The sequence below is a fragment of the Taudactylus pleione genome, unplaced genomic scaffold, assembly GCF_031769625.1.
Source record: "Taudactylus pleione unplaced genomic scaffold, aTauple2 ptg000133l, whole genome shotgun sequence".
Classification (NCBI taxonomy): Eukaryota; Metazoa; Chordata; class Amphibia; order Anura; family Myobatrachidae; genus Taudactylus; species Taudactylus pleione.
The window spans coordinates 220776-248287 of NW_028284535.1; the positions used below are offsets into that span (position 1 = coordinate 220776).

At 43.4% G+C, this 27512-nt stretch overlaps 2 protein-coding genes across 8 annotated transcripts in view; both read right to left on the reverse strand.

The window, feature by feature from the left end:
* LOC148523432 (sodium- and chloride-dependent creatine transporter 1-like) overlaps window positions 1-2131 on the reverse strand; it is a 99822-nt gene extending 97691 nt beyond the window's left edge. Inside the window, exon 1 of the mRNA XM_088473212.1 lies at window positions 1708-2131. Coding sequence (XP_088329338.1) covers window positions 1708-1747 — 40 coding nt within the window. The 5' untranslated portion in view covers window positions 1748-2131. The remainder of the gene's footprint in view (window positions 1-1707) is intronic.
* Window positions 2132-13378: 11247 nt separating this feature from the next.
* USP19 (ubiquitin specific peptidase 19) overlaps window positions 13379-27512 on the reverse strand; it is a 90253-nt gene continuing 76119 nt past the window's right edge. For 3 of the 7 annotated variants that reach the window (XM_088473216.1, XM_088473215.1, XM_088473213.1), the window contains exon 26: window positions 21978-24508. In XM_088473216.1, the coding sequence (XP_088329342.1) occupies window positions 24275-24508 (234 nt within the window). In that variant the 3' untranslated portion in view covers window positions 21978-24274. Of the gene's footprint in view, window positions 15786-21976; window positions 24509-27512 lie in introns of those variants that run through there. The other 4 variants (XM_088473219.1, XM_088473217.1, XM_088473218.1 and 1 more) reach the window with 3 other exon arrangements.

Genomic DNA, 27512 nt, shown 5'->3' on the forward strand with positions numbered 1-27512 from the left:
TTTGTATGGGCACAGAATTCCTTTATAATAGTGATGTATTTATCAGTATACAGGTGCATTATTCCATAGATTAGCATCACTTCTGTATTATACATGGCGGCACAGTGGTGAGCACAGCTGCCTCGCAGTACTGAGGTCCTCTGTTTGATTCCCACCAAAGCACTCTCTCTGCAGAGTTTGTATGTTCTCCCCGTGTTTGCTTGGGCTTCCTCCGTGTACTCCTCCCACAATCCAGAAACATGCTGGCAGGTTAAATGAACCCCTAGGGGTATATTATAATTACTAAAGTGCAGGCGATGTGGAGATGTTGCCCATCAGATTCAGATTCTAGCTGTTATATTCTAGGAGGTGCTAGGTAAACGTTAAGTGGAATCTGATTGGTTGCTATGGGCAACATCTCTACTTATAAAAACCTGCACGTCAGTAAATATACCCCCTAGTGTGTGTGTAAATGTGGTAGAGAATATAGAGTGTAAGCTCCACTGGGGCAGGGACTGATGTGAGTACTAAGGGGGAGATTTACCATAACTCGGAGAGAGATAAAGTACCAACCAATCAGCTCCTAATGGTTACTTTACAGACTGTTTGAAAAATGACAGTGATTGGTCTGTACTTTATCTCTCTCCAAGCTTTGATAAATCTCCCCAAGTGTCCTCTGTAAAACGCTGCGGAATATGTGTGCGCTATATAAATAACTGGTAATAAATAAATAACATGCAGAAAATATAATATATGTACTTATTGCTCTCTTGCTACAATATGTAATAACAGATGCAGACTGTGCGGTACATAAGCACTATGCCATTTTTTCGGAACACAGTGTGTACAGAAAGCGATTTAGAGACGGGCACACAATACGGCGGGGGAGGGTAGCTCTATTGTGCTCCGACGAGCGTCAGGAATACTGACAAGGCAGGAAGGTGTCTCTTCATCCAGAACTGGAGGCAAGGTACCCACCCCAGCCAGCCCCGGTACTACAAACCCCTCGTCTGAAGGATGACGGACTGCACAACAAGCCTACGTAGACAGCCTAGTGGCGTACAGGGTCTTGAATGAAGCTCCCCACACACAGTACACGTCTAATGAGACGTAAGCAGAGCCATCACACATCTGCAGAGCCCTTGCTGAACAGCGGCACTGCCATGCCACGCCAATGCCAAGGATGGAGTGAATGGTTGATGCGAAATGGAACCGGGTCTCTGCATAAACAATAAACCTGATGTGAGACAGCTAAATAGATACTGTAGAGATAGATGCAGAGAATGAGATAGATAGATAGATAGATAGATAGATAGATAGATAGATAGATATGAGAGAGATAGATATGAGATAGATTGATAGATGCAGAGAATGATAGATAGATAGATAGATAGATAGATAGATAGATAGATAGATAGATAGATAGATAGATAGATAGATAGATAGGGGGTATTTATGAAAGCTTGGAGCAGATTGGTTGAACGTTATCTTTCACAATTTTCTCTCTCCGAGCTTTCATGAATACCCCCATAGTGATTACATTCTATGTGCTTAGCCCACATGAGCCACAATTTGATATCTTATTGCTTCATAATTAACATATACTTAATTTTTACATAGAAACATTTAACACGGATTACTTTAAAAATGCATATTCTAATACGCCACATTGAAATGGATATATTCACATTTATTGTATATATGCATTTATACATAACTTGAACATACCTGCTTTCTTCTCTTTTGGTGGTGTCGCTATACTTCGCATTATTTGCAGAGGGTTATATATATATATATATATATATATATATATATATATAGATTTAGCTCTCTTTTTTTCTTTCGTCGCAGATAAAAAATATACTTTGTTTAGTCAAGTCTCTTTTTTTTTTTTTTTAATAAAAAAAAAAGAAAAAAAAGATAATAATTTAGGAATAATAATTTAAAAATAAAAAGACAAGAGAGAACCGTGGGGAGCTAGGGAGGGGGTTCAGAAACAATCCACAAAACACTTGAAGGTAAGTCTGAAGAACCGCATTGATGAAGTTTCGGAATGTGGGAATGAAGCGTCAGCGAGCGGCCAGCTGCAGGGGAGAGCTGGTTCAGAGATGGGAAATCAGGCTTTGTGTGCGAGCGATCTCCATCACCCTCCGTGTCTCACAAGCTCTGAGTCCTCCGTCTCCAAATAAAGAATGGAAATAGGGAAGGGAGGGAAAAAAAAAAAAAAAAATCCCAGCTCTCCCTCCCAGTCTCTGCTGATTGGTCAGAGGCCTCTGCTGGTCTGACAGCATCCACAGAGCCACATACACCTGCCTGGCATTCCTCTGCAAGCTAGCCCAGGCTCCATCCCTGCACCCTTCGGATGCTGGGTGCCAGGCGCGCTCACCACTGATGGACAGCGGGCAGTGCTGCCATATGTCCTTCTGTATTAAAGTGCATCTCCTGGAATTGAAACATCTGGACAAGCAAGAAGGCAAATGTCAGATCAGCCTTCTCATCCTCTGCGACCACTGGCAGACACATTATATTACAAGTGCTGCAGCCTACAGCACGACCTCTCCTCATCCTGTGCTACTTGTCCCCCCCCCATCGGTACCTTAAATAGACTCAAGGACACTTCAGTCTGTTCAGCAGTATCAGGATGGGCTTATATTAATGCACTTATTTTTGAAGATAACTAAATTGAAATAGTCTTTCATTTGCTGAGTATACTCTCTCTCTCTCTCTCTCTATATATATATTACACACACACACATAATATAATTTAAGAAAGTATTGCAGGCTTTGTTGAGCATTTAAAAGTTTGTCCGCACAATATTATTACATTCCTAATTCCATAATTAGTGCTCCACCTCAGGGCCAGATTAACAATGGGGTGGATGGAGCTACAGCCCCAGGCCTCCAGGTAAAAATAGGCCCATCATCATGGCATACCTCCCAACATGACCCTCTCCAGGAGGGATACCATGCTTTGGTCCTGGACTTCCCTGGTAATTTATGATTGGTGGAGGCTCCAGGGGTGGGGCTGCAGCACAGTCCAGAATTCAAATAGGGGAGTCACACCAACTGCCAGTGAGTCCCAGCCAGTGATGTTTGGCAGTGTGTGAAATGACAGTTGGTGTGACTCCCCTATTTGAATTTTGAACTGTGCTGCAGCCCCGCCTCTTACCAGGGAAGTCCAGGACCAGAGCATTGTGTCCCTCCTGGAGAGGGTCATGTTGGGAGGTATGTCATGGCGGCAGGATAATGACCAGCTGCCTAGATGACCACATAGTCGGCCATAAATCATTAGTATTTAAATAGTTTTTCTAGTTTTCTGACACTAGTATGTAATTGTTCTATTGTTATGTATTTAGGTAGACATTGGGCTTATAGGTGTATAGGGTGTAAACACCCACATGGCACTGGCCACACCCACTCAACAGTGGTCACACCTACACAACACACAGGGGACTATTTACTAAGCAGTGTTAGGAGACAGAGTTGAAAGTGATAAGGTGCCAGCCAATCAGCTCCCAACTGTCATTTTTTCAAACACAGCCTGTGAGATGACAGTTGGGAGCTGATTGGCTGGCACCTTACCACTTTCTTATCACTTTTCACTCTGTCTCCTAACACTGCTTAGTAAATAGACCACTCAGCCTCCTGTGGCCCTTAATCCATCTCTGCTCCATTTAACCTTGTAACTAATTGTTGGTAGCATATTTCATATAATTGCATCTCACAGTGATTCTTCCTATTATACAGACAATAATGAACATCACTTACCTGTCTGGCGTGGTCCTCCACCGCAGTGTTCTCTCTTGTGTTGCCGTCAGCCTAACACTGACAGCAATCGGTTACTGTCAAATGTGTATCTGGTGGCCGTCTGCTCATAGCGCTTTAACCCAGAAAGGCTTTGCTTGTAACGCTAACGCCATTTATAGGCGGCGTAATGATTTCATCAAACGCAGCAGTAAGTATAGCTTCCTGCTGTTAGTTAAATATTAAAGTGCTGTTCTATAACCCTTTTACCATCAGAAGCTAGTGCTAATAGGATGATTTGCAGGTGATCGTCTGAACCAGTGGTTCTCAAAGTTGATCCTCAGGACGGTATGTAGTCAGGAAGCTGGCGTTCGAAATACCGACCGCCGGCTTTCCGACAGTGAAATCCCAGCATGGGACTAATGATAGGCGTCTAAAAACCGATGCCTATCATTAGCCACACGCCGAAATCCTGATCGTAGGTAAGCCGGGCGTCGGGAGCGGTTAGCCACAGTGGGGAGGGTTAGGGTCTCCGGTCAGGCACCCCCGGGGGGAGGTTAGGGTTAGGCACCCCCCCCCCAAGACGATTAGGTTTAGGGTGCGGGGAGGGGGGGGGGGTTAGGTTTAGACACCACTAAGGGAGGGTTAGGGATAGCCTCTACACTTACCCTGTGGGGATCTCCATCCGCCAGGCTGGCATCTGGCGGTATATCATACGGATTCCCTCAGGACCCCACACAGCTCACCTTTTCCAGGTCACCCAGCAAGGGGTGCCGAGAGGGGGGGGAGCGGGAACAGATTACCCGGGCCCGGGCTTCCTGAGGGGCCCGGCGCCGCTCCCCCTCCCTCACAGCAGCCCAGCACACAGCGTGTGCTGAGCTGCAGTGGAGACTGCTCGTGGCTGCTGAGCACAGCCACAGCAGTCTCTTATGCCTGTGGGGGGAGCGATCATACTGATCGCGCCCCCCCTGGCTTTGAGCAGGGCTGAGGGGGCACAGAGCGCCCCCCTCCCCAGCGCGCAGCGCCGCTGCATATCTTTTTTTTTCTTGGGAATGGGGCGTGGCCACACCCCCTATTACCCGTGCCCGCCGCCTCTCTCAGCGGGCCTGCACCCAGCAGGTGCACAGGTGTACTCATTACTGACACATTTTAAAAGATTCACAGGTACAGCTAATTATTTCACTTGTGATTCTGTGAGACCTAGAAAACATGCACCGTTTGGGTTCCTGAGGACAGAGTTTGAGAACCTGTGGTCTAAACCTTAGCGCTACATAGAGAAGTTGAAATGTTTATATTTCCATGTTCCACAACATGTTTAGATTACAGCTGTGCACTAGCCCTAAAGCTGCACAAAACGAATGAAAATCATCTGTCAGTTGAGGAATTTAACTGCGTGACGAAAATGAGGACGAATTATTTGACACCTTCATGTAAAATGGCTTTTAGTCATATCCAGCAATTGCTATATTGCAAATTGACAACTTTATTCATTATGCTCCTGCTCGACACTCCCAATCCATGGGCGTATCTATAATGGGTGTAGGGTGTGCGGTGCACACAGATCCCTCCCCGTGGTGACACCCGGTGCTGGGAGGGTTGTAGTGTGCGTGCGAAGCCGAGTGCCAGCAAAAGGGGGCATGACCTCGCAGGCAGGGAGCGTGGCCTTGACCCCAAACCTCCATTTTAGGCACTCCGGGGGGACACACTGCAAAATCTTACCTCTCTATTGGCGCCGCAGGTGTCACCAGGAACTGGAACAAGCAGACGCCATCTTTTTGGAGATCTGTGCATGCACATTACAGTAATCACTGGGAAAATGGCACCTGCTCCATTTTTCTCAGAAATCGATGCATGTTCTCCATTGGTATCCAAATTCTGTTCCTAAACCAGACGGGTATGTTCTCCGCCATATACTGATATGCGCTAAAGCCACTATAGCCCAGCACTGGAAGTCCCCTTCTCCTCCTCCATTTGGTAAGGTTATAACAAAAACACAATTCCATTTTGAGATGGAGACGAGAGAGGTCACTTATTCTATGGCCACTTCGTCCTCCACTACGAAATGGAACCCCTGGTATCTATATGTTAGGAATGGAGGAGGTGCGGCTTTGTCCATACCGTCCCCAAGCCCGCAGAGTCCTTCTCCCTTTGATCTTAATGAGCTCCCACAGTCGGACCACAGTACTTAATATATTATGTACTTTTATATTTATTGTTGTTTTTGTTCAATGTCTATGAATGTACTGTCAATCTCTCCCCCCTTGTATTTTATTTTACCTGAGTTTTCCCTTTTCTTTATTCTGTACCCCTATAAACATTTTGCAAGATATTCAATAAAAATTTATTGATGACAAAAAAAAAGAAAAGAAATCGATGCATGCACAGCAGACTCTGGTAAGTCCCAGAGTCTACTGTGGAAAAAGCCGATGAGAGAAAGGGGCCCCCGAACGGAGGCTACACAAGGGCCCTACCTTATCTGGCTCCGCCCCTGCCCCATCTCTGAGCTACAGCTGTCAAAGCCGCTGTCAGATTTTGCACAGGGGCAGGATCCATTCTGTCTGCTCTGCGTACAAACATCATTCAGAACAGCACCAGAGTATTATCTTTTATATTAGGTTTATAAATTCTCCCCTATTATCATATTTATCTACTCTAATGAAACATACAGGGAGACTGCTGAATCTCAGGTGTCCTTCCCATACCCATGGAGAAGTAGGAGTCTCCCACATGGTGTACGCAGCCGCAGACGGCTTGATGGCGTGATTCCGCTGAATTGTATCATCACAGCTCCGCCCACCACTTTGCAATGCTGTGAATTAAATCTTTATATAGCGTGACCATGGAAGGGGCCACAATTATGTGCACCAGCACCTCCCACTTTTCAGGCAAAGCCTCCCTAGCACCTCCCTACTAGGCATTGCCACGCCCCTGCACCTCCTATTATGCAGCACCGTACATTGAGGGGGTCATGACATCAACAAATTAACAATGACATGAAACAGATGATAATTCCTCATTTTCACAGGAAATCTTGGTGATGTCACTATGGAACATGGATTAAGAAATGAAGTAACTTGAAGCAAAACCAAAGTAGAGTAAAACCATGAAAAATGGTCTCATTATAGGGTAGTTATATATGCAGCGCCATACACAGCTGGAGACTTGTACACCCTGCACTGGCAGCGTTATGTGGCCAGTTTATGAGGTCGTCGGCCCTGTATGTATAGCTGCTGGTCTGTCTGAGGCGCATTTACGCCATAGGGGAAGATGTACTAAACCTTGGAAGGAAATAAAGTACCAACCAATCAGCTCCTGTGACTTTAAAAGGCCGTTTGAAAAATGACAGGTAGGTGATTGTATACCAGATAAAGTACCAACCAATCGGGAAGCCGACTGCCTAAATACCGGCAGCCAGCTTCCCGACTGTCATATCCCGGCAAGGGTGAAATGCCGGGCGTCTAGATGTAGACGCCCGGCCTTTCCCCGGCGCCGGGAGACCGGCATCCCGATCATAGTGATGCCGGGCGCCGCGAGGGGGAGGGTTAGGTTTAGGCCACCCTGGGGGGACTTAGGGACTTCCGCTAGCCTAACCTCCCAGGGGGGTGCTTAACCCTAAGTACCTAACCAAACACCCCCCACGACTGTCCGCGCCCGGCTTACCTTCAAATCGGTAAGCCGGGTGTCGGGCTCCCGCCGTAGGTCTAATGACAGGCGTCAGGATTTCGACGCCTGTCATTAGACCCATGCCGGGATGCCGACATTTAGACTGTCGGCATCCCGACTGCAACCCTATATACACCACTGCGCTGTGCCTAATCCCACTTACAGCCGCACCACCTATGGTAGTTTAGAGATACTGATGAATGTATGAGAGCGCTGATGGGCAGTGTATTTATTGTGTGGTTGTGAACTAGTATGGGAGAATGACTCATGCCAATCTAGTTCAATCAGCTCCACACAGTGCATATGTCTGAGTAGGGATGGAAATCGGAAGATGATGGTTAGCAACCATCGATTTTCCTGATTCGATGGAAGTACTTTTTCCATCATATAACAGGAATTGATTGCTAGCCATCCAATGCCCACCTGTGTGGGGGAGCACATAGCAGAGCAGCATCTACTCTCAGTGTAGGGGGAAGCCCAGCACGCCCGCCCCCACAGTGATGTAGAAAGGGGTGCCACAAGGCCCCACACCCTTTTCAGCCACAAGTATAACCATCACGATAGTTATACTGTTATGATTGCAATGCGATGGCTAGTTGCCAACGCATTACTTGGTAGAATCCCGGCAAGAATTCGATGCCAACCTTCCGATGTGCATCCCTGTTTGAGCGCAGCAGCACCACCTGTGGCAGTTAAAGGTACTGACTCAGGATGAAAGTGCGACTGGGAGCCGCATAGCAGTGCAGTTACAGTAACAAAAAAAAAACCCAGCAGCAGCATATTTAGCAGAGTGGGGTCCAGCAGCAAGAGACGGTAGAGTTATTTCAGAGGTTTTTATTTTCATTAGATCTGTATGTGTCGGGCGATGTTGTACTTACTGCTTTCCTTTTCCAGCATTGGGAACTAAAAAGCAAGTGGGAGTGAGACAGTGCTGCAGCTGTGCTCACTCTCACTGTTGGGGAGATGTATCAAATCTTGGAGAGAGAAGGTCCCAACCAATCAGCTTAAACTACTTAAAAATATATAGAAGTAGTGGCTTTTTACCCCAAGCCTATTATAGCAAGGCCTGGCTAGCCCTTTTATTAAATGGGTATAGAGGGGTTAGGTATATGTTATATTGACATTCATGTAGACACAGAAGAAATGTCAGCCTAAACTGGTCACTTACCTGGATTTGGCGGCTGCTTCCAGCGACCATGTGGTCATCAGCTCCAGCTGAGTCATCTGGTGCGCCAGTGTTCCGGTAAATACAGTCTCCTACCCCTAACCCTCCTAGTGCCTAACACTAATGTCGACATTCTGAGAATGTCACTATGTAGCCTGTCTACATCATTATCATCACCTAATTCCTACATTGTATTTAGGCTTTGGCTTAAGAGTAAATCAGCTAGTCAAAAGCTGCAGGTCCATCATACCAGAACCAAACACTGTATTTCAGTTACAGAACATCACCTTTAACATTGTATGTGCTAGTTAAATACCTGGTAACGGCTCTGATGCAGGAGAAAATAATAAATGTCATCTTTTTCTGGAATGTTTGGCTGATGGGTTCCAAACACCAGCTATGGCGGCTATGTGGGTTAGCACCTGCTGCTTCTGTCCAAAGTTTCAAGGAACTAGAGCTGTGTAGGCTCGGGGATCAGTATGGATTTTCGCACCAAAATCTGATTTTTAAAAAAAAAAAAAAATTTCCTACCAATTTTCAGTCTCAGAAAGCGGCAAAACGTCATCTTTCATGGACAAAAATAACTAGTCATCCTACAGCACGCTGGAACCTGTAGTGCACCCAAAAAAACACTGTCACCTGAATAGACTGAGCAGTATTGCAAAGATGACTGCTGGTTGCTGTAAAAATGTTATTCTTGCACCAGTGTGTGTTAGAATTGTTGGTATTGCCTCTTGTATACACAGTGATTCTTCCCTCTTTACAATTGTTTGCAAGACCCCCCTGGAAGCAGTTTGCAGCACATGGTGATATATCTGAGCATCACGCAGACTGATCTTTAGGCGAATGTAAAGAGTAGAGTTTCAGGGATTATTGCAGATGTCTTTCCTCTTGGACTTGGCTTCAACACAGGGGTGAGGAACCTTTTTTTTTTTTTTCTTCCGAGGGCCATTTTGATAGATATATAACATTATTCGCAGGCCCAGTGCAGGCCACGCCCCCTCCATGTGATGTCACATGGTGGCGGGGCCACGATCGCCGGTGATTACAGCAGATGTTGCAGGGAGCTGTAAGGGCAGCAGTGTGACCGTCTGAAACATCCTAAAGGTGCCCCAGGCATCACTGCTGCATAGATTCTGGCTGCAGGGTGCCATTCTAGGCACTCTACTAGCCACACAAGGATAGCAGAAAAAAAGCTCAGAGGACCAGACCAAATGATTCCGCAGGTTTTATACAGCCCCCAGGCCTGAGGTTCCCCATCCCTGCTTTAACAGAAGCTTAAATGCTCCAACCCAAGCTGCCAGATGTATTTCTGTTATATAGAGATGTGAGCACTCACTGATAATCAAATATTAAAAGGTAGCTGGCACAAAGTATGTCCTTTATTGACATGAAAGCAAAAAGAACATTCTTCCCTTTCACACATGACTTCTACGCATTGGCTTTTGTTAAAAAAAATTATTCTGAAAGTAAAATCTGTTGTTACTAGTCACATGAAAGTTTAGGACTCGGCCTGCACTGGATGATTGTTACATAAGAGCACGGATTTGAAAGCGGGTCAATATTTCACTCACATGACAGCAGAGTGATCCGAGTCACAGTACGCCATCGGACACATGGCTGGGTTATGGAATGGGTTCAGAGTTTAAGAAACAGTCATGTTTTCAGCAAGTTTGCTGCTAAACTTACAGCTGCAATTAGTTATAAGGCAAAACCAGCCTTCTAGATAATGGATGCTTTCAGTTTAGTGGCGAACGCACTGAAAACATGCTGATAGTGCTTATGATAAGAGGAGATATTTGTGCTATGAATACAGACTATCCCATAGATTGAAATAAAATGTTGGGTCATAGACTGGATTGTGCAAAAAAAACAAAAAACTTAAAATGGGTGCAGCTGCAAATTTTCTGCTCCCCTCTCACTTTATTTTTTTCTATGTGTAAATGCAATTACACAGTGCTTACCAGTTCACTGAAAAGGAAACACCATCAACAATTTTAATGAAGGATTTTTTTTTCCTTTAGTGTGGCTTACCTTCTTACTGAACACATAACTTCCAGCTTCTGGCCGTTTTAGAATTTTTACAATGTGCTGGTTAAACATTTCCAAGTGAACAATGCGCCAGAATCAGTTTTTTTTTTTTTTTTTTTTTGGTGTGTTGTGTGAGGGCTTTAGGAGAAAAGTCTCATTTTAGGCCTAATAAGCTAAATATGAAAATTGTAACACTGCACATTTTCCCCAATATTACTATTTAGTTATAATTTTTTTTTTTGATAAGAGTATTTTAATCATTTATTTTTATGAATTAAGTTTTTACTTACCGTGCTATATTTTTCTGTGGTGCATTTGGTGTTGGGATTTTATTTCAGAGATAACGTTCCAGCCCATGATTCCTGTATTAATAGGATAATATCACCAACATTTTTATAGTATTTTATAAAGTACACCCAATATTACTGGACTGATTCTCAGTGTGGAGTGACACACTTAACTATTGGTGCAATCTTGTTATATATAAAACACACACATTGAGAGAAAAAAAAAAAAAAAAAAAATATATATATATATATATATATATATATATATTCAAAAAGATGAATAAACCACCTGGACGGCTGATAGCAGGTGCAGGTGACAGCACTGTGAACTCAGATATACACAAATGTATTTTGTTACAAGGTAAATCGGTAACCCCCCCCCAATACCGTGCAGATCCCTTCCTGAAAGAAATTCACAACTCCTTTCTACTCAGCACTGCTTGGCTGTGCCCCAGGGCAGCGTATGAGCTCGGCAAAGTCTAAGCTTCGTAACAATGGATTGGAGAATAAAATCCACTGGCCCCAAATATCCGTGCCGAAGTTTTTGACCCCTTCGTGCCGCATTGGCCTATAATTATATTTTAACTTATTGGCGACAGAAACTTCACAAATCATCTCATATTGGTCACCGCCAATAAAATAAGACATGGTATGTATCGCATGTGCTATAACCAATTGAGATTGCGTGGCCCCCTCCTTGAGTCTTAAATTGGCCCCAGTGCTAGAGAATCAGGGCAGATTTTCATTACAAGTAGCAGCAGGGGGGGGGTTATTGAAGTGCAAAAAAACATTGGGCAGCTGCCCAAAGACACTAAAGGCTCATACACACTAGACGATATATTCCATGAGCGATATTGTCTAGTGTTTGGCCTTGAACTCCCGAGCAAACGATTTTAGCACACACACTGAACGATAGTTAGTGACATCATGCTGTAACATCCCCTAACTTGCAGAATCTGATGATATCGTCAGATTGGCCTGCAAGTTCAGGCGATGAAATATATCGTTAACGATACACGGGGAGCGTGCATCGTTAATGATATTGTGCATGCACACTGGACGATATAGTTATTGTCAATATTGGTCAATTTATCGTCTAATGCAGGGGTCTTCAACCTTGGCCCTCCAGCGGCTGTGGAACTACACATCCCAGCATGCACTGCCATAGTTCTAGCATGCTGTTATATCAAAAAGTGGCAGTGCATGCTGGGATGTGTAGTTCCACAGCAGCTGGAGGGCCAAGGTTGAAGACCCCTGGTCTTATGTATATGGCCCTTGAGACCCATGCAATGTAAGGCCAAGAAAAAAAAAAAAAACCACAAAGAATTTCTAGGGCTTGACAACTTGACAAAAACCATGTTTTCCAGCTGTAAAGCAGGGAGCATCCTTCACTGGAAACGCAGATCAACCGCGATGAGTTCACAGGACAATGGTGAATAATTTAACAGCTGATTGGGTGATGGGACAGGTAGCGCACAGATTAACCACTAAATAGTTTCTTGTTACATTGCATTCAGTGTGATTACAAATATTAAATATTTAACTGCAACTAAAAGAGATCCCCGATATTGTTGTAATGCAGGTTTTATCGGCAACTAGTAAAACATGGAAATAGTGCAACGAAGACTGGGGCAGACTGGAAACGGCTTACTAGCCGCAAGGATTGTGCCAACTTAAAAAGATAAAATAAAGAGACTGAATATGTGCAATAAACATGACAGAAATCCTGTAGAAGACTTAAATGGCTTTACAGGCGTAGGCAGAGATACAAACTCCATGCTGTGTGTGAGATAATAAGTTACAACTATAAATATGGTAAAGAAATAAAAGACAGATTAAGGACTATGTACTAAGCCTTGCAAAGAGATAGTGGATGGGATAAAGTACCAACCAATCAGCTCCTAAAGGTGCATACACACGTAACGATTTTTTTTAAAGATTTAACTATAACGACGTCGTTATCATTCAATCGTTGAAAAAAATCGTTCAGTTTCTGAGTTATAACGATGAACGATTATCGTTCATGCGCGTTCCCGTTTGTAGTTCATTCTGACTGACCAACTGAACGATTTTCATTAAGGGAAGTTACAAAAATCGTTTGTAGTTCAAAAAAAATCGTTCATTACACTTTAAAAAAATCTGACAGAAGATCTGACAGAAAATCGTTCATAAAATCATTGGTAACAAAATCGTTGTGTGTGTATATGCACCTTATGTGTTATTTTTCAAACATCAGCATGTAACGTGACAATTAGGAGCCGATTGGTTGATACTTTATCCCGCTCCGATGCCTAGTACCTAAAGGGGATTCGCACCTACTAGTAACTTTAACATTAGCTTGTGTGCACAGTGTTGCAGCTTCTACTAAATACACATCTTGGTAGCATCCTTTTGTGATTTTGTATTTTTTTCTTAAATCACAAAATAATCTGTGCAGGTAGGAGAGAGCTTAAAGTGAAAAATTATATCAAAAGCTGCAGTTTTCAAACCCATTTTTCACCTACTATGGTATATTTAACACAAGCAGAGTGTAAATTTATTAATTACAGTTAAATAATTACACAGGAAACAGAAAATATAGGCGGTACATTGTTGAGTGCTACTTCAATGCAGGAACAAGAGAACAAAACTTTACATTGGGAGAGCAGTGATAAGGAAGCTGATTGAATGGCTGTACTGAATTATATAATATCTACTGTACATATACTGGTTATTTACAATGGCAACAAAAAGGGAACTTTGATTAAAAATAGAAATAGATAACATGGCTGGTTCAAATGCATAAGCCGTGCTCCGGTAAGCACCTAATCTTCCTGTCCTGCCGCAAGGCAGGTTAGACAATCAATAGACACCCATTACATCTGTTTCTTATTATGATAATGCATAACGGACAAGCCACAATGACAGGAATAAATTTAGAAATCAGGGTCTAAAGTAACAATTGGTTCTAAGCAATTTCCTCCATTTTAGAATGGCATTTGCCTAAAATATACCAGTCACCTACACAGAGCAGAGTCGGCCATTTTGTGCTCTGAGCCAATATTCCTAAGAATGCAGTCTATTGATTCAATGCAGGTTCTGTGTTTGTATACAGATTCAAATCACAAAATGGCTGCTCACTTGCCTCATAACGTGCGCCTCAGCGATATAAATGGTTCCCAGTGAATGGCAAATCTGGAGTACTGGTTACGCACACAAAATGGCCTCCTCCACTGTGATTAGGCTACAAATGCTCTTAAATTTAGTAAAATGGTAAAAGCACATCTCACTTCCTTTGAAAGATCGGCAGGGGATTACTACATTTTGGTAGGAAGAGGAACAGGTTCATAATGACTGAATGCCAATATGCAAAATATTTCAGTTTCATTATATGAAAATGTAAATATAAATCAATCATTATCAAAATAATCCCCAGCTATATGTTTCCAGCTTTTACTTACTAGCTAACCGTTTTAAATGTGATATTAATGAGATCTGCTTGTGTTGGTTGCTGTTTGAAATGGCTTCAATTTAACATCCAAGGCAGTTTTCAAATCACGGTAGCCATTTTGTTTTCTTGACAGGAATGATATATTTGCAAATCTGAACCATTAATATCCACAAAACCAAAGATTCACTTCAAGCCTCATGCCTCAGTGACGAACAGAGCTCCTAGCAAATTGGGAACATGCTCATGGCTGTTTAATGAGCTCATAAAATGGCTGCCCCCATTATGCACATTTGAATTGAAAAAGGTTTCCAATAGAATCTGTGTCATACACTTTGTAGCATGTCACAAACAAACCCTTTCATTTAAGGGGAGACAAAATGGAACCTTCTGGAAGATACCGGTCAAATGATGAAAACTATTTTAATATTTTTTACCCACAGGAATAGGCGCATTCACTTTTAGGACACTCCAGGTCCTATAGAGACTGTTTACCTATGACAAGCAAAAAAAATATGGATATTACCATTATGTTTTACTGTAAATAAGAAAAATTTAAAAACAATTACTTTAGCAGAGAACAGAAACTACATCAGATGGTAAGGTGGTCAATATTATAGACTATGGGGGAAGACTTATCAAGACTTGGAGAGAGCTAAACTAGAAAAGTTGCCCAAGCTACCAATCCGCTTTGAACGGTCATTTCAAAGACTGTAATAGATAAATGACAGTTCAAAGCTTTGGTCAACTTCTCCAATATCTCTCTCCAAAGTTAGCCAAATCTCCATTTAAAGCTGGACCTTCTGGACTTGCTAGCAAAGTTGGATTGACGATCTAAGCCAAGTACTTGGAACCCATATTGACGAACATGGAAAGCAGTTTTGTCAACTCTTTAAATTGCACGTACAGTTAGAAAGTAACTGGGGCGTGTCCTCTTTTAGACCACAGCAGTTTCCATTCTCAGTGCAGATGGGATTTGTAGGTGATTTGAAGGACTAAAACTGTATTTAGGGTGATCTGCACCCATCGTGGGCAGCTGTACATACAGCAAGCACAATAATAGGGGAGAGAATGTCCAACAAGTTATAAACAAGGTGCTTGGGTGCCTTAACCCGAGCAGTGCGCAGACTATACTCTACGGAGCCTTCAACACTGCAGGGGGTCAAGAAAAATAAAATAATTACTTGTTTGGGAATTTACAAAACGGTGATGTCTGGAGGAGAGTCATCACATCTCCCCCATTAAAAAAAAAAAAAGAAAACAAAATCATTTCAACAGCTATGTACAACCATCGCCAGCGTGTAACTCAAGGTCACAAAGACATACACAAACACACAAAAAAGCCCATCCGCTAGTCGACGTCTTCCATGTTACTGTAAGACGGAGCAGGCTCTCCTGGGTGCTGGAAGAGATCCGAAACTGCTCCTTCCGTCACCTGAGAGGCGTCCTCGGAGTTTGAGTTTGGCCCGAAAGCCATTTGGCCGACTCCCTGAGGACAGATAGAAAAAACGGTCAAACAAGCGGCGGTTACACGGTTTATAGCAATGAACGATATCCTGCCAAGAGCTCACAACCCGACCCCCCGATGTGATTTTACTTACAGGATAACACATTACAGATTCAAGCGGTGTCTACTTCCCAACAGACATCCAGTAACCCCATGTAGAAAGCTGATCACTCACATATACTCCTAAGGGGTAACCCATACATTCAGGCTGGTTTACACTGGTGTACAGGTAGCCCACTGCCTATATATATGTTACCGATGAAACATAGATGGAACAAATTTTCCTTGTAATAGAAAAGAGAATTTATTCCCCAATTACATTTTTGCATGGCTGTCATTGTATTCATTTTATTGGAATTTCTTTTTAATAGTTTGGTTACTTTGTTTTACTGTTCATGAAGAGGTTTTATCGAGTGGCTAAATGCTGGCCATCGACACCAATAAATGATGGAAACTTTGCAATCTCTAAGACAAAAAAACCCCGAAAACAAATGTGCACTTTAGATTGATACTATTAAAGAGACAGTAACCTCAAACATTTGTGCTAAATTGTGCCTAAAACTGGGGAATATAGATGCTAGACAATTTATCTGATCCACAATTTGGATAGGGGGTGTGGTATAAACGTTAGACAGTTAAAAGGTAGACAATGTCTAGAAAGACACCAGATGTTAGACAGGCAATAGGTCGACAGGGACAAAAGGTCGACATGGAAGATAGTCAGGTAAAAAAAATGGTCAACAGGGTCAAAGAATGACACGAAAATGGTTGCCCCATTTTTTATTCCTAATCTTTACCCTAACCCTCCCCATGGTGCTTAATCCTAACCCCTTCATCCTGGTGACTAACCCTAACAGTCAGGGTAAGTGCCTGAACCTTACCGTCCTTTCCAGTGCTTAACCCTCCCTCCTGGTACCTAACCCTCCGGTAAGTGCCTAACCCGAACAAAAAACAAAACAAAACAAAAAAAGTCGACCATTTCTGTGTCGACCTTTTGACAGTCAACCAGTGATTGATTTTCACTTAGAGAATAAATAAAATATTAGCAATAATTTTCCCTTTGATGCCAAGTAGGTGGCACTGTAACAGCTGCCCATGGAAAGGTTTAAACTGCCAGGCCTGAACAACAACTGTCCACAGACAGTGAAGTGCTAAAAGTAACCACCAAGGATAGATAGATATAAATATAAAAACCTGACCCTCTGCCGCCCCCCCCCAAAAAAAAGTTACCATTATTTGGAAAATACCTTATTTAAAACACTTATACCCCTTTTACACCTAAATTACGGGTCTGACCCAGAGTTGGAACAGTGTTCCAATCCGGATCAGACCCGAAATTTAGCTGGCGCCGACCCAGGACATTCCCAAGTCGGCGCCGTTCACACCGAAGTCGGGTCTGCATAGATCCGGCTTTTCCGGCATTGAAGTGAACGCTTGGAGATGTCGTCATCTCCAAGCACCACTGAAGCCGGACCAATCGGGCGGCATGCGGTGCGCTCCAGGTCATCGTGACCCGGAGTGAGCCGTTCACACTGCAGGGTTTCACAGGTTACTGCCGTGTTAAACCCTACAAGTTACCTGGGCTGGATTGCCGGGTCACTCGACCCGGCGATCCAACCCTCTTTCCTTTTACACCTAGGAGCTGCCCATGTTAACCCTGCAATAATCCGGGTTTTAGCATCGGTGTAAAAGGGAATAAGAGGACAATTCAATTAGTTGCGTTGTGCCATACATCGAGGTCCAGAATGACATAGCGGTATCCCTGCATCACTGATTGCGCTTTACATTCATAGAGGAGCGCAGGAAAACTGACGATGTAGTGGCTACCGTGACTTGCAAATATGTAAGCCTTAACTGAACTGACCCCAAGCCTAAAAAACTAGTTCATTTGCATAACATTTCCTGATAGCAGCATCTTCCAATCTCAACTGAAGCACATTGTGTGTTTTTCTATTGAGCACTTTGCAGTGTGGACAAAAATGCCGCTGTCTGCGTTTATAAAACACCTGACTGATTAAAGCACCTGTGCGGTATTCTCCATTTTGCCCCTAGCAATGCATAATTTCAAATTTGTGCGATTAGACATGGAGTAAAAAAGCGTCTGTATGACACTATCCTAAAGATCCGGCAATCTAAATAACTTGGAATATCTGACATGAGTTTATAGCATAGAAACAGTTACATGGGACAAAACTTTCTGCCATCCATGTATATTTAGTAATTAATGGTTTTGTATTTAACTATCAACCTGTGTTCAACAACAAAAAGCAGATATAATGATTGAACTGTTAATATACTCTAATGGTCTGGATTAAGGCTCCTAAATTACCAGTGTGATTTGCAGATCTCTTAAAATAACTCAAGTTCTTTAAATAGGAAATACACTTTAGGCGTGCATGTGATTGTCATTTTATCCTTAACTGCCCCCTACAAATCATTATCTCTTTCAAAATTTCTCTGGATGTTGCAAAAAAAAAAAAAAAAAAAAGTTTTTTCTCTAGGCTTCTCATGTGAGATGGAGGTTTCTACGACACTAAGATACAGAGAGCCATTCCAAAGCATCTCTGCTCACTACACCTACCAAGAGACTGTGGTTGCCATGGTAGTCACATTACACTGTGCAGTATAATAAATCCCTGATGGCAGCCTGAACAAACAAACCAAGGGAAAAAGATAATGATCTTGCTCCTTCTGATAGCATTCCAGAGCCATTTATGTTAAATGAGCCCTAATTTTTCATAAGAAGGCTACATGAAAGTGATTTCTTATTAGACTGTTACAGTTTTCAATTAATTTAAGTGAAAAATTTCACAACTAATTTTTATTTATTTATTTTTTCTAACAAGGTCAATATTCACCTTTTGCAAATTGGTGAAAAAAATAAAAAATCTGCGAGGATAACACCTACATGCTTTTATTTTCAGATTCCGACCCAAGCGGCAAAACCAACAACATAAGAAAATGACATCTAACATTATAAATATGCAGCCTGGTATGCAAGCAAGTCTTTTTGTTGTATTTGGAGACGCTATTTTGGGTCTGATTTTTTTTTGGTCACTGGGCCTGATTCAGAGCCGGACGCAATTAGCGCTCGCTCGTCCAGAAAATAGGGGTGGCTATTCAAATGAACCGTTTGCTCTTTGCGGTCTGTTCACGCCTCTAGGTCTGAACGAGCGAACAAAACTTGCGGTCGTTTTTTGGATAAATACGCCCCCCTGGCCGCTCGCATCCTACGTCTTGTCCGGCTATTTATTAGATTAATCGAGTACATCGACCAGCGTATGAACTGCTCGCTATTCTTGTGGTTGCTTTTTGCTACCACAATCTTGCGAGCAGTTCTGGCTTTAAAATAACCCAGTGACGTGGTCAATGACGCTGCTGTTTTAATTATGCACACCCATAAAACGCCCGTTTTGACCTTTAGGCACGCCTGCGTTCGGATCTCCACTCCCCGTTTTCAAGCACCTTCCCCTGTTACCACCCACATACGCCTCCTCCTGTAACTCAAATTATCAGGCATTCGCTATTTTGCGAGCACATGAATTTCGACCGCACTGACTGGTTCGCGCATGCGTATAACGATCCGTACGCATGCGCAGTTGGGCAAACATCGCACGGAACGAACGAGCGGCCGCTTACGAGCAGCTCTGAATCAGGCCCACTGTACATTGAGGAGTTTAGTCTGTGCAGAAATAAGACTACAAAAGCTGTTTGAATGCTTCATCCCATGAATATGGAATGTTTGAAGATATAATCTTTATTTAGTTTAAACATTTTTAAAACAGAATCTCTCATTTTTAACATTCCATAGTGGTTAAAATAGGTTCCATAAAAATCTCTGAATATAAATATCTGACAGTATATTAAAGTTACAGATGCATAGGTCATTTTGACATGGAGTTCTTTAAAAAGTACAAAAATACACAAGCTAGTATTGCACAGATCTTAATGCCCAGGGGGATTAAACAAGATTATTGCAAATGCTGTTTATTAACAATGCTGGGTCATTACATATTATGCAAATCCATTAACCTGTTAATGTTCCACTAAAGACCGTCAAAAAAAAAAAGCATTGTGGATCGCTCTACAAGTGGACCTGCCTAGCTGGAGGCAGCCATTTTGTGGTCTGAATCAAATTGTGCTTCATTTGTTATTCATTTCTTCTTAGTTAATTTATAGGATGAGACGTTGCTGGACATCGGTTCTGCCCCATAAACTGGCTTATGCCTAATGCTTCATTTAAATGTCACCTGTGGCTGGTGACTTCTAGGCTGTATATTAGGTCAGTCAACAAAATGGCTGCCTCCACTGTGTGACAGATACACTTTATAATCCCCACTGAGCACCAAAGTCCTTATCCCAAATGTTCATTATTTACAAGTCACTACATGTGTTGCGTGTAAAACCATTTCCAAGACATGAAGCGCAGCTGTATCATGTACCATAGCACGGACCTCCCTAATCACCACTGTGGTACTGGCTGTGTAATGGCAGCCACACGATTGCTGTACCTCAATTCTGTAACAAAGCTTTTGATGTACCCGTTAATGGGCAGAAGTAACAAGCATCAGTAATAGGAATAGGAAAATGTAGGACTTTGAAATACTGGACTAGGATATCAACCAGCTACTAGGAGTAATTACTCAAGAGTTATAGCATGTTGCATACATATTTTCTTAAACGTTATGTTTACAGTGATTGACTATTAGCTTTAACGGGTACTTTCCAAGCTTTGTCCCATATCCGAAGGACTAGTAATTGTGTGACTGGCCTTGTACAGTCCTGGGCAGAGCTTGGCTGGCGTTTATGCCGACACTACTGCGAAACCTGACAAACGTGCGCTTCCTGCCTGCAGGTAGGGAGATCGGTCATCTTTGAGTCGGCATGCGCAAGACGTACACCCTCATGTAGAGTAACGTGCTTTAGACGGTACATGCAAATTCAGGAGAGAACGTCATCTGCATATTAATATACCCTTTTCCGCATTTACAAGCGCAGGGAATAACGTGCAAATTTCCTTGGAAACCCTTCATGCCGTGGAGCATTTCTCAGCCATCTAAATACTCAGAAAATGCTTAGTGCATTCATTGGGGATTTCACTGGATTATTGGACGGCAAATCCAAGTATTTAGAGAAAGGGAATAAGATCAAAGCCTGGTAAAACCTCTCACAAAGTGGGAAATGTTCTATTAAAGGAAAACAACCCAATTTCTCCAGACTCAGAAAAAGTACAGAAAATAGATCTACCGTGGATACATTATGTTACTCTCCATATAGGGGATAAGCCTGGACAACACAGAGGCAACAATGCAGAAGACAGCGGGGCCTGGTGAACACGAGAGTCCAAATTCACGCTGGCCACAAATCACGTGGGACTGGTGGACACACAAACCGGAAATCACGTGGGACTGGTGGACACACAAACCGGAAGTCACGTGGGACTGGTGGACACACAAACCGGAAGTCACGTGGGACTGGTGGACACACAAACCGGAAATCACGTGGGACTGGTGGACACACAAACCGGAAATCACGTGGGACTGGTGGACACACAAACCGGAAATCACGTGGGACTGGTGGACACACAAACCGGAAATCACGTGGGACTGGTGGACACACAAACCGGAAATCACGTGGGACTGGTGGACACACAAACCGGAAATCACGTGGGACTGGTGGACACATGGGCTACAATTCATGTGGGACTGGCAGACAAGAGAACAATGTAAAACACACAACATCAGACAATCTTCCCATTCACACTAGTAAATTTACCTTCATACCAGATATTGGAGTAGTGGTCTACATAAATGTTTATATCAGAGGTTGGCAAACTGACTGCACACCTCCAATTTAGGGGGTAGTGGATGAGACACCCCACTCACAGGTTCTAATACTTGCTTAAAGGTTGACGGAAAGCACTGCTCTGCCCTTGAGTCATCCTTCCATATAATGTATATATAATGTATATCATGCCTCCCAAGTACACAATTTCTGCTTGTTCCCAGATAAAGCAACCCAACGCTGCCTCCTCCCTCGCCCGCCAACGCTGCCTCCTCCCTCGCCCGCCAACGCTGCCTCCTCCCTCGCCCGCCAACGCTGCCTCCTCCCTCGCCCGCCAACGCTGCCTCCTCCCTCGCCCGCCAACGCTGCCTCCTCCCTCGCCCGCCAACGCTGCCTCCTCCCTCGCCCGCCAACGCTGCCTCCTCCCTCGCCCGCCAACGCTGCCTCCTCCCTCGCCCGCCAACTCAACATTTGACTTCTGCCACCGTATTACATATTTCAGTGATATGGCAGCTATTGCAGCAATGTTTATATACCAGGTACCTGTCCTGCATTGTCTTGTACTGTAAGTCACTACTCTCTTTTGCTCAATTGTTTATGCACTTTGTTAGACCCTGAGGAACCCTCAAGGTGCCATATAAATGAAGGATGATAATAATCAGAAATCATACATTATGATCTAGTAGAGCTATTCCATATTGGGCCTCTAGGGGCATGGGAGAGCTGGGGGTTGTAGACTACTCTGATTCTAGCCAAAGCAGAGCTTAATATGGAGAGAGCGATTAAGCCACAAACGCCGGTAATGTTGCATCCTGAACCCTCCGGCTAGGCAGCGAATCCAGCAAAGAAGAGAGACTCCCCAGTCGCTATTTCTTCAGGGGTGCGGGAAAAGTTAGCACATTAGGGATCGTAAACACAAGTGTTAGTATTTCATATTCAAACAGATGTTCTTAAAATCTGCTAAACATGCTTAAATGTATTTAGTCTGAGAAGTGTTCACAAATATCTTTTATCATCGCCTATGGGAGCCAGCAACGGTTGAGAGGCGTTCCTTTAACGAGCGCGATCGGTTAATGCAATTAGTACAATTTCAGGAGAAACTAAGCAGATTTCAAGATAAAGGGCAGATATGTATCAAGCAATGAAAAGGGTGAACAAGTGAAGTTGCCCATAGCAACCAATTAGCTTCTACTTATTTTATAGAATGTGCTTGATAAATTCTACCTCAAAGCCGATTGGTTGCCCTCATTTCACTGCTTGATGATACATCAACCCCCAAGTCATTTACTTTGCACATAAAGGGTTTCCGGTTTATTCGAAATGTACTCGTCGCCTACACTCCGCTCGTGTGCGGACAACGATGCCTCCACTGGCCTACGTATACATTAGGAGCAGACAATATATCAATATTGAGTCAGGATACAATAGGTCTATCACCACAGAAAACTTTAAAAACTATAACAAATAAACCGACTTGGAAAAACAAAAAAAATACTCGCACGCTGCTGTTTACCAAGTTTGCAAACATTTATACACTTCAAAGTATGAAAAATTAGTCTATAATTTAGTCATTCAACAAACGGAGGGAAAACATGCACAAATGGAGGCAGCCATTTTGTGGGCAACTTTTGAGCCTAGCGATGTCTCAAAAATGGCTGCCTCTTTTTTAATGAGGGCTGGTCTGTGCTCATTATAAATTAAGAACAATGACATGGATTAAAAAGTAAATGGTTATAGAGGAACGGAAAACCAAGAATTAATGTCTTCACTTAATGAAGAAACAATTAAAAAGGAAACATTTGCAACATGTAGCAAACTAGCAAATTAATTACCTTGTGGGTTGTGCGATGCCATTATGTAACATGATCTTAACAATTAAAAAGCACATTACCATCTAGGTAACTAACACACACTCACCTTGGCGTTGCCTAGTACCCTGCTTGGGCATGATTTAAAGTGCGTTAGGCTTTTGACTAGCCCGTCATACTGCCATGAATCATCAATGACCCTCTCCTGGGCCCAAACATCTCTTACATAAAACAATTTAAAAACTTCCACCATACACGGTCTGATAAAATGTAAATTATATATAAAAACGCACTAAGAGGCTAAATGTAAGGTTTCCTCTGGTAACTTTTCCTATGCCCCAGTCTAACACTGGCAAGGAATGGTCCTCACCTAAACGCTCTCCAGCTCCCCTTAGTGGCAGAACGGTGAAACACAAGTAAAACGTCATGAAAGGGACCTTTGTACTTCAACCAAAATTAAGCTGCAAAGTATGTGAGCAATTTAAATAAACAGAGAAAAGTTCATGTTTTAGCAGGGGGTATGGGGGGTTACGGGGTCACATGTTGCGGTTTCACTTTTAAAATATTAGATATTATTCTGGTAGAAGGAATAGCAAATGACTATATACCCTTCTTTATTATTTCAGTACAAATATGATATTATTTCTACTGGACTGGATACATGGTTTAATTTATAAAGTATCCCTGTGGTGCAGGTTTCGCCCTGGTTTAAAGCTAGATCTGCGTGAAGCGAGCTCGGCCGGTCCTCTGGCTGCCTTTCCTGATCTGCACTGACATTCGGTATAAATGATTGCAGTTAAACATTGAAAGGGCAGCGCCAGCCAACGGTAACCCTGCGTCCTGAGACAACGATGGTCCTACGACCCATCTCCGGCAGGTCTACCTCCCCTGCGACTGGTACATTAAGGGATAGAAAACGTTCAGGAAGAAGGCAACAATCGCTGCCATGGTGCCCAGCACAAAATAACGGATGCGGGCTTCATCGGCGTACTCCGGGAGCTGCTGGTCTGTGGGGTCATGGGCGGAGGAGGGGGCTCTGTGCCTTCGCTGTGAGTCCAGGTGATGCTGCAGCTCCTCCTCTTCGGCCTCCAGCGCCTGCCAGATCAGAGAAGCCTGCGGTGTGCGGAAACCTGAGTCAGAGCTTGGGGGGGAGGGGACGACATATAGGAGCACAAAGCAGCTAGACACACAACATCTATGTAGCACCCATCTGCCAAGCACAGACACCCAATATTAGGACATGTAACAGCTCTATACGCATACTTTATTGCTATACCCGTCCCTTACCCCTATACTGTCTCAGGGTGTTTGCCCTATTACGTACAGAGCTGTGAAGTAAGCGCGGCTATATACCGCAGGTATGCTATTTCCGGACTCGCTGATTGATGTTTGCAGACCCATAGGGTTGCGTACAGACATCCGTGAGTCCAAAATGAGATCGGGCGGGATGCAGTACCACTGCCGGCATTTCCGCTCCGTTGCAAAAACAAATCACCCCCCTAACACCTAATAGGACTGACCCCCTAGTGTGGGACCCTCAGCTTTCCAATTTGCTAGAGGCTCAGTGCAGAATATCCCCAAGAGGCCTATTTGGGTAAACCACCATTCTCCTGGAGGCCTAGTGTTGACCACCCCTAACTCCCTGATCCTTCTAAAGGCCCAGTGCAAAACACTTAATACCCCCCATGCTCTTCGGAGCCCCAACATGAAACAACCCTTACTCCCCATGACCCTAGAGGTCGCAATGTAGAACACCCCCAGCTCCGCCATCCCTACATGAATCCGGGTACTCCCGAATAGACCAATTTGGAACCAAAAGAACATATACATTAAGTAACAAGGAGTTTTCTATATCAATGGACATTTATACTATGCATCGATCACTAAAGGGACACGAACCGCTGCCTTTTGTATACTGTGAGGGACTATCAATATGAGAGCGCATCTTTAGATAAAACGATGAAGATTGTGGCCGTTTACGCACAGCAGTCCGCCATGAGGCTTTACGCTTTTGCCTGCACTATCCAGCTAAGCAGTAGCTATTTTGTCTGTTCACTTAAATACGCAACGACTGCTGTGCATAGGGGAAAAAAAAAACAATTCTTCCAAAGATCACAACTTGATCTCAATTATCTCATGAAATCTCTTAGGGGAATATTTACTAAAGGTCGATTTAGATTGATTTAAAATCAATCAAAATCAATGTTGTATTTCTGGGGCTAAATCACACAATACTTTTAATACCTAAAAAGCAAAACAAAAATGGTCTGACACATCGATGTTGATCGATTTTAAAATCGATTAAAATTGACCTTTAGTAAATATATCCCCTATACATATACATTATATATATGATTTTATAGAAGACATCTTTTTGCTTAGGTTTTCTGGTCTTTTGAAATAAAAAAAAATGACAGATGTAAAGAGTTTGCGCACGTCAACCTTCACTAAGGTACGGAAATTCACACATGCTAAAAATCATTGGATCAAATTGTGTAGGAGGTTACCGGCCCCCGCTGACGTGTGGGTGGCTTAGTAAGAATGTGCCGCTGCCCGCTGTGATAACACCCTGACCACGCTGTGCGAGCTTAATAACAACGAACTTGTCTCCTCGGCTCAAGGTCAATACGTACTACCTTTATCTAGTAATACACAATCCTCCCATGCATGATATTCGCCTATTGCAAGCCAAAACATTCACGGCGTTTCCTGCTCACCCTAAAATGTGCTTTGACAGCTGTGGAGATTCCATGAAAACACAAGAGGTCCTTAAATATGGTCTATTTTCTTTAGCAGTAAAAGCTCAGATTTCTATTGTAAGAGGCCTTAAAAATAAAGAGAATATGATCTCTGTGCATTGGTTTCAGCTACAGCAAAAGTCAGCGGTAGGAACCAAGAAACAAGACGCATTCGTTTCAAGACCAGATACATGACTGTACCATGCAATGGGATGCAGGGATATGACTGGCGGCCTCACAATCCCGATCGAGGAGAGTGCGGGCACTAGTTATGTTAGCTGCGGGGGAGGGGCGGGGGGAGGGAGGGTTAGGTTTAGGGCACTCCTTGGGGGACTTAGGGTTAGGCTAGGGGAAGGAGGGGGGTTAGGTACCCTTACCTCCTAACTGGGGGGTACCCCCGGTAGGGGGTTAGGGTTAGGTAGCCCCGGGGGGGAGATTAGGGTTAGGCATCCCCCCGGGAGGGTTAGGATTAAGCCCTAGTGTGGGGAGGTTAGGGTTAGGCACTAAAGGCAAGTTTGGGGGGGGGGGGGGGGCATTAATCAGCCTGTCGGGATCGCAGCCTGTTGTCTGTCTCTCCTTGTCGGGATTTGAACCGGCGGCTAAACAGCTGCTACTAGTAGCACAAGGCTGCCACAATGTTTGCTAATGCAACGCTTTCAATGGAAAACAGAACACTTCACTGAAATCTCCCAATAATAGTATTTGATTGGCTTGCCACAGGATTTGTTGTATTTATCGGGGCCTCGGCACTTGCATTTATAGAGGACCTCTATGGATCCTCTTTGGCACCTTTCTGTTGTATAAAAGGGTAGACCGTACATAGCAGTGCTAATGATTTAATACCGTCCAATGGGAGAGAATTTAATAGCGTCCAACAATGGGAGAGGATTTAATAGCGTCCAACAATGGGAGAGGATTTAATAGCGTCCAACAATGGGAGAGGATTTAATAGCGTCCAACAATGGGAGAGAATTTAATAGCGTCCAACAATGGGAGAGAATTTAATAGCGTCCAACAATGGGAGAGAATTTAATAGCGTCCAACAATGGGAGAGAATTTAATAGCGTCCAACAATGGGAGAGAATTTAATAGCGTCCAACAATGGGAGAGAATTTAATAGCGTCCAACAATGTGAGAGGATTTAATAGCGTCCAACAATGTGAGAGGATTTAATAGCGTCCAACAATGGGAGAGGATTTAATAGCGTCCAACAATGGGAGAGAATTTAATAGCGTCCAACAATGGGAGAGAATTTAATAGCGTCCAACAATGTGAGAGGATTTAATAGCGTCCAACAATGGGAGAGGATTTAATAGCGTCCAACAATGGGAGAGGATTTAATAGCGTCCAACAATGGGAGAGGATTTAATAGCGTCCAA